General features: G+C 46.5%; 1 protein-coding gene across 1 annotated transcript in view; it reads right to left on the bottom strand.

The window, feature by feature from the left end:
• The window catches only part of LOC110496872 (calcium-binding mitochondrial carrier protein Aralar2), a 97,770-nt gene that overhangs the window by 32,919 nt on the left and 50,953 nt on the right, over nucleotides 1-13,898 (bottom strand). Inside the window, exons 10-13 of the mRNA XM_036953396.1 lie at nucleotides 10,734-10,818; nucleotides 8,583-8,741; nucleotides 5,886-5,938; nucleotides 2,638-2,718 (exon numbers count right to left, since the gene is read on the bottom strand). Of these exons, the coding sequence (XP_036809291.1) occupies nucleotides 2,638-2,718; nucleotides 5,886-5,938; nucleotides 8,583-8,741; nucleotides 10,734-10,818 (378 nt within the window). The remainder of the gene's footprint in view (nucleotides 1-2,637; nucleotides 2,719-5,885; nucleotides 5,939-8,582; nucleotides 8,742-10,733; nucleotides 10,819-13,898) is intronic.

Raw genomic sequence — 13,898 nt, 5'->3', positions numbered from 1 at the left:
AGGAGAGGGTAGAAGAGGGTAGGACAGGGTAGAAGAGGGTAGGACAGGGTAGAAGAAGGTAGGAGAGGGTAGAAGAGGGTAGGACAGGGTAGAAGAGGGTAGGACAGGGTAGAAGAAGGTAGGAGAGGGTAGAAGAGGGTAGGACAGGGTAGAAGAGGGTAGGACAGGGTAGAAGAGGTGAATGGAAAGGAGAATACAAAAGTGTAAAGGAAATGAGAAAGGGGGGGTGAGGAGGAGGGAGAGGAGGGGAATGGAAAAAATAGAAGATCAGAGGAGAGGAGAAGAGAAGAGAGGAGAAGATATCAGAATATGACTAGATCCTCACTGACTGTGTCGTATTTATTACTTATTTTACCGTTAAAACCTAATTGAAACACTTTTTTTACACACCTCACTCTTTTTCCCCCGTGCAATGTATTTCACCCCCCCTTCTTCTGTCCTGTCAGACTATGGTCTGGGACTGTCGCCGGAGCCCAAACCAACACTTTCACAGCTTCCAAATCATATAAACAGACTTCATGTGATGTGGCTGAAGTCTCCCTAAACAGGGTGTGTGTATGTCTCTGTGTGTGTATGTCTCTGTGTGTCTGTGTGTGTGTATGTCTCTGTGTGTGTGTGTCTGTGTGTGTCTGTGTGTGCATGTCTCTGTGTGTGTGTGTATGTCTCTGTGTGTCCGTGTGTCTGTGTGTTTGTGTGTATATGTCTGTGTGTGTGTGTGTGTGTGTGTGTATTGTCTGTGTGTGTGTGTGTGTGTGTGTGTGTGTGTGTGTGTAAGCATGCCTGCGTGTCTGAGTCTTTGCTTCTGTGTATGCATGTGTGTCTTACTGTGAGCATGTGTGTGTGTGTGTGTGTGTGTGTGTGTGTGTGTGTGTGTGTGTGTGTGTGTGTGTGTGTGTGTGTGTGTGTGTGTGTGTGTGTGTGTGTGAGTGATAACAGGAGAACGGCTCACCAGCACTAACACCAGGGGCTGAGACAGGATGAAAGGAGCTGTCAGAACAGCTCACGATGAAAAATAGGAAAAATCCATCCATCCTCACTCCACAATGCCATGGTATAATTTTGGATATGGAAAAGATATTTCACAGCAGCTTCGATGGTACAATGATTCTCTACACTATACTTGCTTGTTTTGTCACATAAACTGAAATTAGGTTGAACTATTAGAATTTTAGCAACCAGGAAATGGCGAAACGATTTCTGCATAGTGCATCTTTAAGTCATAACCTTAATTGAGCTGTATACAGGTCACATAATGACATAAATATTCTGCTTCAGTGATCGGCATCAAACGGGCTCGTGGTGAAAGGCCTCTCTCTATTCATTGGTTGAGGGGGTGACACTACAGCTAGACCCAAAGGGATGAGGTGGGGGGGTCAGTGTGTGACAGCTCACTGAACAAACACAGGCTGTGTGTAGTGGGGTGGAGGTGGGGGAGGGGGGCAGTCTCAGGTAGCAGTCTCTTTATGTCTTTCTTTCAACGGGGATATATGGCTTTCTAATATATCCCTCTATGTTGATATAGCGTTTACCGTACATCTCTCTCTGTGTTGATGGAGGTTGATATGGTGTTTACCGTACATCTCTCTCTGTGTTGATGGAGGTTGATATAGTGTTTACCGTACATCTCTCTCTGTGTTGATGGAGGTTGATATGGTGTTTACCATACATCTCTCTCTGTGTTGATGGAGGTTGATATAGAAATATGTCACTACTAAATAGGTGTCTGTGTTGATGGAGGTTGATATAGAAATATGTCGCCACTGAATATGTCTCTGTGTTGATGGAGGTTGATATAGTGTTTACCATACATCTCTCTCTGTGTTGATGGAGGTTGATATAGTGTTTACCGTACATCTCTCTCTGTATTGATGGAGGTTGATATAGTGTTTACCATACATCTCTCTCTGTATTGATGGAGGTTGATATAGCGTTTACCATACATCTCTCTCTGTGTTGATGGAGGTTGATATAGAAATATGTCACTACTAAATAGGTCTCTGTGTTGATGGAGGTTGATATAGTGTTCACCATACATCTCTCTCTGTGTTGATGGAGGTTGATATGGTGTTTACCTTACATCTCTCTCTGTGTTGATGGAGGTTGATATAGAAATATGTCACTACTAAATAGGTGTCTGTGTTGATGGAGGTTGATATAGAAATATGTCACTACTAAATAGGTGTCTGTGTTGATGGAGGTTGATATAGAAATATGTCACTACTAAATAGGTGTCTGTGTTGATGGAGGTTGATATAGAAATATGTCGCCACTGAATATGTCTCTGTATTGATGGAGGTTGATATAGTGTTCACCATACATCTCTCTCTGTGTTGATGGAGGTTGATATAGTGTTTACCGTACATCTCTCTCCGTATTGATGGAGGTTGATATAGTGTTTACCGTACATCTCTCTCTGTATTGATGGAGGTTGATATAGTGTTTACCATACATCTCTCTCTGTATTGATGGAGGTTGATATGGTGTTTACCTTACATCTCTCTCTGTGTTGATGGAGGTTGATATAGAAATATGTCACTACTAAATAGGTGTCTGTGTTGATGGAGGTTGATATAGAAATATGTCACCACTGAATATGTCTCTGTATTGATGGAGGTTGATGAATAAGATGAGACTCACACATGCACCAGCCAGGATCTCAGCAGGTACAGGGATTGATCCATCTCTCTGTCTGGTCTTCCCTCTGATAAAGTCATTCACCTGTGGTGAGAAGACTAAAGAATTAGACACACATTAAGACACAGACATACACACAGACAGGCAGACCAAATACAGCGGGAGTGGATATTGGTAAGCTAAAGGGCCACTAGTAACGTGATTGTAGTAACAGTAACATTTCACTGTGAGACTACTAATACATGTACCACACATGAGGTAGACTTTAAGTACTTCAACTTTCGATCTTGCATCCTGATTGAAACAGATCTAGCTCTCTGTCCTTGTACTCTTGGATTTAACTGCTGCATTCGACACTGTTGACCATGATGTCCTTCTGGACAAACTGGAGAGGTGGGTTGGCCTCTCCGGTCCAGGTCTAAATTGGTTTAGGACCTATTTAACCGGTAGAGAGTTTTTTGTCACCCTTGGTGAACATAACTCAGAGAAAATACATATCACGTGGTGTTCCACAAGGTTTGATTTTGGGTCCAATACTGTTCAGTTAATATATATTACCCCTTAGCAGCATTATCACAACGCACAGCATTGATTTTCACGCAGACGAAATACAACTTTACATTTCTGTGTCACCAGAGTGTTTTAGCTCCACTGATAATTATTAGACTGTATTAGCAATGTAAATACTTGGATGACTCACAACTTCCTCCAGCCAAATCAAGACAAGACTGAGGTACTTATTGTTGGAGCAAAAGCACAGAGAGAGAATCTGGAAAAAACATTTGAATTCACGGGCAATAAAGATAAAACAGTAGGTGTTACAGTGCATTCGAAAAGAATTCAGACGCCTTCACTTTTTGATGGAGGGATGGTGCCAGGTTTCCTCCAGTCGTGATGCTTGACATTTAAGCCAAAGAGTTCAATCTTGGTTTCATCAGACCAGATAATCTTGTTTCTCATGGTCTGAGAGTTCTTTAGGTGCCTTTTGGCAAACGCCAAGCGGGCTGTCGTGTGCCTTTTACTGAGAAGTGGCTTCCGTCTGGCCACTCTGCCTGATTGGTGGAGTGCTGCAGAGATGGTTGTCCTTCTGGAAGGTTCTCCCATCTCCACAGAGGAACTCTGGGGCTCTGTCAGAGTGACCATCGATTCTTGGTCACCTCCCTGAAAAAGGGCCTTCTCCCCCGATTGCTCAGTTTGGCTGGGTGGCCAGCTCTAGGAAGAGTCTTGGTGGTTCCAAAAGGCTTCCAATTAAGAATGATGGAGGCCACTATGTTCTTGGGGGCCTTCGATGCTGCAGACATTTTTTGGTACCCAATCCTGTTGAGGCGCTCTATGGACAATTCTTTCGAATTTTGCTCTGACATGCACTGTCAACTGTGGGACCTAATATAGACAGGTGTGTGTGTACCTTTCCAAATCATGTCAAATCAATTGAATTTACCACAGGTGGACTCCAAGTTGTAGCAACATCTCAAGGAGGATCAATTGAAACAGGATGCACCTGAGCTTAATTTCGAGTCTCATAGGAAAGGTTCTGAATATTTATGCAAATAAGGTATTTGTTTTTTGTTTTTTTATAAATTTGCAAAAATGTCTAAACTTGATTTTGCTTTGTTATTATGAGGTAAGGTCTCTGTACTGGATGCCTATGAGTTTTGAATTCATTTTAAGATTATTCTATTGGTTTTTAAATCAATACACGATTGTTCACCCCAATACATGTCAGACATGCTTTTACGTTATGTACCCAGTAGGTCCCTCAGGTCCTCTGGCACTGGCCTTTTAACGATCCCAAAGCCCAGGACCAAGAGGCATGGAGAGGCAGCCTTTTAACTATCCCAAAGCCTAGGACCAAGAGGCATGGAGAGACAGCCTTTTAACTATCCCAAAGCCTTGGACCAAGAGGCATGGAGAGGCAGCCTTTTAACGATCCCAAAGCCCAGGACCAAGAGGCATGGAGAGGCAGCCTTTTAACTATCCCAAAGCCCAGGACCAAGAGGCATGGAGAGGCAGCCTTTTAAATATCCCAAAGCCCAGGACCAAGAGGCATGGAGAGACAGCCTTTTAAATATCCCAAAGCCTAGAAACAAGAGGCATGGAGAGGCAGCCTTTTAACTATCCCAAAGCCTAGGACCAAGAGGCATGGAGAGACAGCCTTTTAACTATCCCAAAGCCTGGAACCAAGAGGCATGGAGAGACAGCCTTTTAACTATCCCAAAGCCTGGAACCAAGAGGCATGGAGAGACAGCCTTTTAACTATCCCAAAGCCTTGGACCAAGAGGCATGGAGAGGCAGCCTTTTAACTATCCCAAAGCCCAGGACCAAGAGGCATGGAGAGGCAGCCTTTTAACTATCCCAAAGCCTTGGACCAAGAGGCATGGAGAGGCAGCCTTTTAACTATCCCAAAGCCTTGGACCAAGAGGCATGGAGAGGCAGCCTTTTAACTATCCCAAAGCCTAGGACCAAGAGGCATGGAGAGGCAGCCTTTTAACTATCCCAAAGCCCAGGACCAAGAGGCATGGAGAGTCAGTCTTTTAACTATCCCAAAGCCTAGAAACAAGAGGCATGGAGAGGCAGCCTTTTAACTATCCCAAAGCCTAGGACCAAGATGCATGGAGGCAGCCATCGTTACTATGCCCCCAGCCTCAGGAATAGCCTGCCAGAGAACCTGAGGGGAGCCGGAACTGTGAACATATTTAAAAGACATCTTAAAACAAATATTTGTTGCTTTGCAGTTAGTTGTTTATCTTATGTTTGTTATATAATAGTAAATATAGTAAATATTTCAGCTTTTATTTTCATTGTGTTGTGTTCATTTTTTCCCGTGAAGCACACTGCGTTGCATTCCATGTTTGAAATGTGCTGTATAAATAAAGCTTGATTTGATACATTGGGATACATTTGATACATTTGGGTTTGATTTGTTACATTGAGGGGGGTGGGGTGTGTGTGTGTTTAAGTGAGTGAGTGAGTGAGTGAGTGAGTGAGTGAGTGAGTGAGTGAGTGAGTGAGTGAGTGAGTGAGTGAGTGAGTGAGTGAGTGAGTGTGTGTGTGTGTGTGTGTGTGTGTGTGTGTGTGCCTGCGTGCATGCGTGTGTGTGTTTGAGTGAGTGTGTGTGTGTGCGTATCCACATCAAATCTGTACTGTATATTAAACTAAAACTAGAGGTAAATGTTCAACTAGGGCCCAGTGAGGGGCTCCATGGTAACTGGGGCCTGACTGGTCTCCATGTAGAGAAACAAGGCACTTACTGTCAGCTTTATGGCTTTCTCCGGGGCCACACCCAGTAGCTGTGGTACCAGACCTATCATTAGGACACAACATGATTAGAAAAGAGAAGGGCCAAGGAAGTACGACACACATACACACACACTGGCAGACCGCGGCACAGCACAGCACAGTCCCCCTCCACATGAAACACATACCCTGCTGTATTCAATTCTGCCAGATCCCCCTGACACTAAATAACACTATTGATGTGGGGTGTGGGGACATCAGGGTCTTAAAAGACTAACAAAGTGATAGAAACTCCTTCCCAGAATACAAAAAAATACATAAAACACTCTAACCAAAGTTTATGCGGTCCTAAATTACAACCCAAGACTTCCAGCCAGATAAAAATAAACCAAATAATCTGATTGGAGTGTGTTGGATGACCCATCTCAGCGTAATAGTGGAGAGGTTGGAGGGGGGTAGTTAACGCAGGGCCCAAAACAGGCCACACAGAGTCAGACACAGGAGCACAAACATAATGATTAGCATGGCTTCAGCTGGGCTGGAACTCACAAACAGAAACAGGAGTGTTAGTTGTGTTTGTGGCAGGGCTCAGGCTGAGAACCACACACGAGTTATATTATTATTAAATGGCCCATAACAGCTCACAGTTGTAGTTAGAGACGCTTACTGCTTTCTCATGCTGCTGCGTTGTTTACGTAAGGGTTCCCGTCTCGAGATGATGACATCATCCTAGTGTTTGCAGTGTGTGGTGTTCTGGTTCTGGTCTGGCTGTCTCACCATTCTAATGCTCACCTCATTCAGTAATGGGAAACAGTGGAGGCGAAGGAAAAATCTCAACTTCATTACATTAAAACAGAAACTTCCCCTGAGTTGGCTGATGACACTCTCCTCAGGGGCTAATATAACATACCCTGCTTTACTACACAGTAGATACAGGTTAATGGGGGAATTGTGAATAACAATATATGAGATTCAAGAAACTAATAACAAGCAAATGTGTTTGTTTCTGGAGTCTTTCAAATTGTCTTCCTCGTTTAAGTTTGTTTTGTAGTGGAACTGTACCATGTGACTTGGTGACTGGATGGCCATTCAAATACAGCTGTATCATTTGATGTTTGGTCACATGATGTCTAGGAGTGTAGAACAGAGAGCTGGTATCTGCCAGTGTACCACCACCTTGGAGCCAGGTCTGTCTGACCGTGTGTCTGTAATGTCAGAGACCTCTCTAAAGGCTTGGTGTCCTCTGACAGACACTAAGGATTCCCACTTCCTCTTAGAACCCTCAGGGGAGAACTCACCTGTCAATCTTAATTCAGAGAATTACAAAAGTCACCCCCCCTTTTCAAATCATATGATATAGTGTGTTGTTCAAGAACCTTCCTAACCCCCCTCCTTCCTCCTGCTCCCTCCCTCTCCCTCCTCCCCTCCCTCCTACCAACCCTCCCTCCTCCCTCTCCCTCCACCCATCACCTCCCTCCCTCCCTCCCTCCCTCCCTCCCTCCCTCCCTCCCTCCCTCCCTCCCTCCCTCCCTCTTACTTCCTGCTCTCCTCCACTCCCTCTCCCTCCTACCTTCCGCCCCCTCCCTCCCTCCCTCCCTCCCTCCCTCCCTCCCTCCCTCCCTCCCTCCCTCCCTCTTACTTCCTGCTCTCCTACACTCCCTCTCCCTCCTACCTTCCGCCCCCCTCCCTCCCTCCCTCCCTCTTACTTCCTGCTCTCCTCCACTCCCTCTCCCTCCTACCTCCCTCCCTCCCTTCCTCCCTCCCTCCCTCCCTCCCTCCCTCCCTCCCTCCCTCCCTCCCTCCCTCCCTCCCTCCCTCCCTCTTACTTCCTGCTCTCCTCCACTCCCTCTCCCTCCTACCTTTCGCCCCCCTCCCTCCCTCCCTCCCTCTTACTTCCTGCTCTCCTTCACTCCCTCTCCCTCCTACCTTCCGCCCCCCTCCCACCCTCCCTCCCTCCCTCTTACTTCCTGCTCTCCTACACTCCCTCTCCCTCCTACCTTCCGCCCCCCTCCCTCCCTCCCTCTTACTTCCTGCTCTCCTCCACTCCCTCTCCCTCCTACCTCCCTCCCTCCCTTCCTCCCTCCCTCCCTTTTACTTCCTGCTCTCCTCCACTTCCTCTCCCTCCTACCTTCCGCTCCTCTCCATCTTACCTCCCGCTCTCTCTCCTTCCCAACCCTGCTCCCTCTTCCTAAAACCCCCCGCTCCCTGTCCCTCCACCCCCCCCCCGCTCCCTGAGTGCAGGTACTTATTATATTAATGCCAGTTGAAGTCTGGCTGGGGCAGTCACACACCATCATTGTGACAGAGCTCTGCTGGTATGTGGCCTTTGCGTGCGACGTGCATTGTCCCCCTGAAACTCCCGAGACAACCTTTAATCACTTCAAAGAAGCCAGGTCAGAGGGAAGGTGAACTCAGACCCGCCCTCCTCTCCTCTTCCCCCTCTCTTCTACCACATCTCTAAACCCCATCTGTTGTTGTGATGGAGTGAGATGAAGTCGAAGCTGATCTCAGGTCAGATTTGTGTTTTAATTCATATGGTTAGGTTGAGATGAGGGTAAGCTGATCCTAAATCTGTGCCTACCGCTACCCAGAGCTGTAGTGATGATCATTAGCCTATCACTACATCCTAAATAGTGCACTACTCTGGCTAAAAGCTGTGTACTATATAGGGAATAGGGTGCCATTTGGGACACATACTGTCTGGTACTGACCTCTATAGAGGCCGAAGAAGCCTTCGTAGCGCAGCACCTTCTTGAAGCAGTCCAAGCTGTTCTTGTACATGAGCTCTTCCACCAGGGAGCCTGTGGTCCTCTGGTTCTGCATCCTGGTCTTCACTAGGTCTATGGGGTACACTGCTGTGGCTCCCACAGCTGGAAACACATGACTTTATTAAGGCGTTAGAGGAGAGGAAAGATGCTGGAAAGACGTCATTAGGTTGTTATTGCCGTATGTTGCTCTTCACCAAGATCTACACAACCTTTCAAAAGTTTGGATTAGCTAACATAACATGTCATTGGAACACAGGAGTGATGGTTGCTGATAATGGACCTCTGTACACCTATGTAGATATTCCATTAAAAACAAATCTGCCGTTTCCAGCTACAATAGTCATTTACAATGTCTACACTGTATTTCTGATCAATCTGATGTTATTTTAATGGACAAAAAAAGTGTTTTTCTTTCAAAGACGAGGACATTTCTAAGTGACACCAAACTTTTGAACGGTAGTGTATAAGTACATGTGATTAATACAAATACATTATTATAAGTTACTAAGTTACCATGAAGTGTTGTAAAGGCATTATAAAGGTGTCATGTTACAAAGACATTCAGATAACATTCACGCAATGTGGGCAACATCACAGCAACCTGGGACAGGTGAGGATGAGGAGAGTGAGACAAAAGAGGAAGATAAGGAGGGTGTGTGGTGATGGTGGGAGACATCAAACGATCCAAAAGGGAGGCTCAGTTGTCTGGAGTTTCCAGGCTCGTCAGTCATGTGTTATCTGACGGCTCTGCGACTGGACACAAAGAGGGGATCCAACTCGACCAACAGGTTTAATTAGAGAGGGGACGGTCAGGGAGGGTGCTACCTCCTTATTAACCTGTCTCCTGTAGAGGGGGAGGAGGGGTAACATCTCCTCAAAGATGGGGGAAGGAGGGAAGGGAGGAGAGGGACACGACCGCACCCCTCCCCCAAAAAGCTCTCTCTGATCAGGTACAAAAGAGTCCAAACACAGGGAGGTTCCCATGGCGCAAAGAGCCCCTGTCCTCTTTAAGTGGAGAAATCACCCCTGCAGAACGCAATAGGAAGCCCTTTGTTTTTCTCCTTTTCTTATGAGGGTGGAGGGTGATGGGGGGTGGAGGGGCCTCGGGGGTGGAGGGTGATGGGGGGGTGGAGGGGCCTCGGGGGTGGAGGGTGATGGGGGGGTGGAGGGTGATGGAACATAGACCCCCTCATCACCCTCCACCCCTGAGGCCCCTCCACCCCCCATCACCCTCTACCCCCGAGGCCCCTCCAGCCCCCCATCACCCTCCACCCCCGAGGCCCCTCCACCCCCGAGGCCCCTCCAGCCCCCCATCACCCTCCACCCCCGAGGCCCCTCCACCCCCCATCACCCTCTACCCCCGAGGCCCCTCCAGCCCCCCATCACCCTCCACCCCCGAGGCCCCTCCACCCCTGAGGCCCCTCCAGCCCCCTCATCACCCTCCACCCCTGAGGCCCCTCCACCCCCCATCACCCTGCACCCCCCTGGCACCTCCACCCCCAAGGCCCCTCCACCCCATCACCCTCCACCCCCGTGGTCCCTCCACCCCCCTGGAACCTCCACCCCCAAGGCCCCTCCACCCCATCACCCTCCACCCCCGAGGTCCCTCCACCCCCCTGGCCCCTCCACCCCTGAGGCCCCTCCACCCCTGAGGCCCCTCCACCCCATCACCCTCCACCCCCCCATCACCCTCCACCCCGAGGCCCTTCCACCCCCCTGGCCCCTCCACCCCCGAGGCCCCTCCACCCCCCCATCACCCTCCACCCCCATGACACTCCCATCACCCTCCACCCCATCACACTCCACCCCATCACACTCCCCCCATCACCTTCCACCCCCATCACCCTCCACCCCATCACACTCCTTAGGGGTGGAGGGTGATGGGGGTGGAAGGTGATGGGGTGGAGGGTGATGGGGTGGAGGGTGATGGGAGTGTCATGGGGCAGGTGAGGAGGTAGTGGTGACACAATAATCAGTCGGGCCTGTCCCAGATGGCACATTTTTCCCTATGTAGTGCACACTTTAAGGGATCTGGTCAAAAGCAGTGCACTACATAAGAATTAGGGTGGCATTTAAGACGCAGACATGACTTACCGCCGGCGATGGAGCCGAGGCCAAACCTGTAGGCGGACTCTGCTACCTGGATAAGAACAGATCGGGACGGATCACCACCGGACAGCTGGAAGAGAGACACAACAGAGAGAGAGGGGAGGGGGAGAGATGGTGAGAGAGAGATAAGAATTAACAAAAAACTGAGTAAACTAGAATGCTATTTGGCCCTAAACAGAATGCCTGGCCACTGTGACTGACCCAAACATAAGGAAAGCTTTGACTATGTACAGACACAGTGAGCATAGCCTTGCTATTGAGAAAGGCCATAGGCAGACATGGCTCTCAAGAGAAGACCGGCTATGTGCATACTGCAAACAAAATGAGGTAGAACTGATCTGCACTTCCTAACCTCCTGCCCAATGTATGCCCATATTAGAGACAAATTTCCCTCAGATTACACAGATCCACAAATCATTTGAAAACAAATCCAATTTTGATAAACTCACATATCTATTGGGTGAAATACCAGTGTGCCACCACAGCAGCAAGTTTTGTGGCCTGATGCCACAAGAAAAGGTCAACCAGTGAAGAACACACACCATTGTAAATACAACCCATATTTATGTTTGTTATTTTCTCTTTTGTACTTTAACTATTTGCCTACATTACAACACTGTATTTAGACATAATGTTTACTGTACATTTTGTTTGTATTGTGTCACGTTCTGACCTCAGTTTCTTCTTTATGTCTTTGTGTTAGGTTGGTCAGGACGTGAGTTGGTGTGGGTTGTCTATGTTCCTTTTTCTATGTTATATTTTCTACGTGTTTGGCCTTGTATGGTTCTCAATCAGAGGCAGGTGTCGTTCGTTGTCTCAGATTGAGAATCATACTTAGGTGGCCTTTTCCAACCTGTATTTGGTGGGTGTTGTTTTCTGTTTAGGTTGTTTCCCTGACAGAACTGTGCACTTTCGTTTTCTCCGTTTCTCATTTTGTTTGAGTGTTTTTTGTGAACATTAAATATGAACAATTTCCACGCTTCGCTTTGGTCTCATTCCAATGACGATCGTTACATATTGTTTATTTCACTTTTGTTTATTATCTATTTCACTTGCTTTGGCAATGTTAACATATGTTTCCCATGCCAATGTTGTCAACTGTAGATATTACTTGTTAGATATGACTGCACTGTTGGAGCTAGAAACACAAGCATTACGCTAAACCCGCAATAACAACAGCTAAACACTTGTATGTGACCAATAACAACAGCTAAACACGTGTATGTGACCAATAACAACAGCTAAACACGTGTATGTGACCAATAACATCAGCTAAACACGTGTATGTGACCAATAACATCAGCTAAACACGTGTATGTGACCAATAACAACAGCTAAACACGTGTATGTGACCAATAACAACAGCTAAACACGTGTATGTCACCAATAACATCAGCTAAACACGTGTATGTGACCAATAACAACAGCTAAACACATGTATGTGACCAATAACATCAGCTAAACACTTGTATGTGACCAATAACAACAGCTAAACACGTGTATGTGACCAATAACAACAGCTAAACACTTGTATGTGACCAATAACAACAGCTAAACACGTGTATGTGACCAATAACAACAGCTAAACACGTGTATGTGACCAATAACAACAGCTAAACACTTGTATGTGACCAATAACAACAGCTAAACACGTGTATGTGACCAATAACAACAGCTAAACACTTGTATGTGACCAATAACAACAGCTAAACACTTGTATGTGACCAATAACAACAGCTAAACACGTGTATGTGACCAATAACAACAGCTAAACACTTGTATGTGACCAATAACAACAGCTAAACACGTGTATGTGACCAATAACAACAGCTAAACACTTGTATGTGACCAATAACAACAGCTAAACACTTGTATGTGACCAATAACAACAGCTAAACACTTGTATGTGACCAATAACAACAGCTAAACACTTGTATGTGACCAATAACAACAGCTAAACACGTGTATGTGACCAATAACAACAGCTAAACACGTGTATGTGACCAATAACAACAGCTAAACACTTGTATGTGACCAATAACAACAGCTAAACACGTGTATGTGACCAATAACAACAGCTAAACACGTGTATGTGACCAATAACAACAGCTAAACACTTGTATGTGACCAATAACAACAGCTAAACACGTGTATGTGACCAATAACAACAGCTAAACACGTGTATGTGACCAATAACAACAGCTAAACACGTGTATGTGACCAATAACAACAGCTAAACACTTGTATGTGACCAATAACAACAGCTAAACACTTGTATGTGACCAATAACAACAGCTAAACACGTGTATGTGACCAATAACAACAGCTAAACACTTGTATGTGACCAATAACAACAGCTAAACACGTGTATGTGACCAATAACAACAGCTAAACACGTGTATGTGACCAATAACAACAGCTAAACACGTGTATGTGACCAATAACAACAGCTAAACACGTGTATGTGACCAATAAATTAGATTTGATTTGATTGATTTGATAAAGCCATTAAATTTAAAATGTTTTAATTAAATTGAGAGATGGAGAAGAGATGGTGAGAGAGAGAGATAGAGGGAGAAGAGATGGTGAGAGAGAGAACGAGAGAGAGAGGGAGAGAGATAGAGAGACAGAGAGGGAGAGAGAGAGAGAGGGAGAAGAGATGGTGAGAGAGAGGGAGAGAGAGAGATAGAGGGAGAAGAGAAGGTGAGAGAGAGAACGAGAGAGAGAGGGAGAGAGATAGAGAAGAGATGGTGAGAGAGAGAGAGACAGACAGAGAGAGAGGGAGAAGAGATGGTGAGAGAGAGAGAGACAGACAGAGAGAGAGGGAGAAGAGATGGTGAGAGAGAGAACGAGAGAGAGATGGAGAAGAGATGGTGAGAGAGAACGAGAGAGGGAGAGAGAGAGATAAAGGGAGAAGAGATGGTGAGAGAGAGAACGAGAGAGAGATGGAGAAGAGATGGTGAGAGAGAGAGATGGAGAAGAGATGGTGAGAGAGAGAGAGGGAGAAGAGATGGTGAGAGAGAGAGATGGAGAAGAGATGGTGCGAGAGAGAGATGGAGAAGAGATGGTGAGAGAGAGAGAGCGAGAAGAGATGGTGAGAGAGAGAGAGGGAGAAGAGATGGTGAGAGAGAGAGGGAGAAGAGATGGTGA

The sequence above is a fragment of the Oncorhynchus mykiss genome, chromosome 18 (assembly GCF_013265735.2).
Source record: "Oncorhynchus mykiss isolate Arlee chromosome 18, USDA_OmykA_1.1, whole genome shotgun sequence".
NCBI classification, from domain to species: Eukaryota; Metazoa; Chordata; class Actinopteri; order Salmoniformes; family Salmonidae; genus Oncorhynchus; species Oncorhynchus mykiss.
Note: the sequence above shows the minus strand (reverse complement) of the source record. Positions and strands in the feature narration are given on the sequence as shown.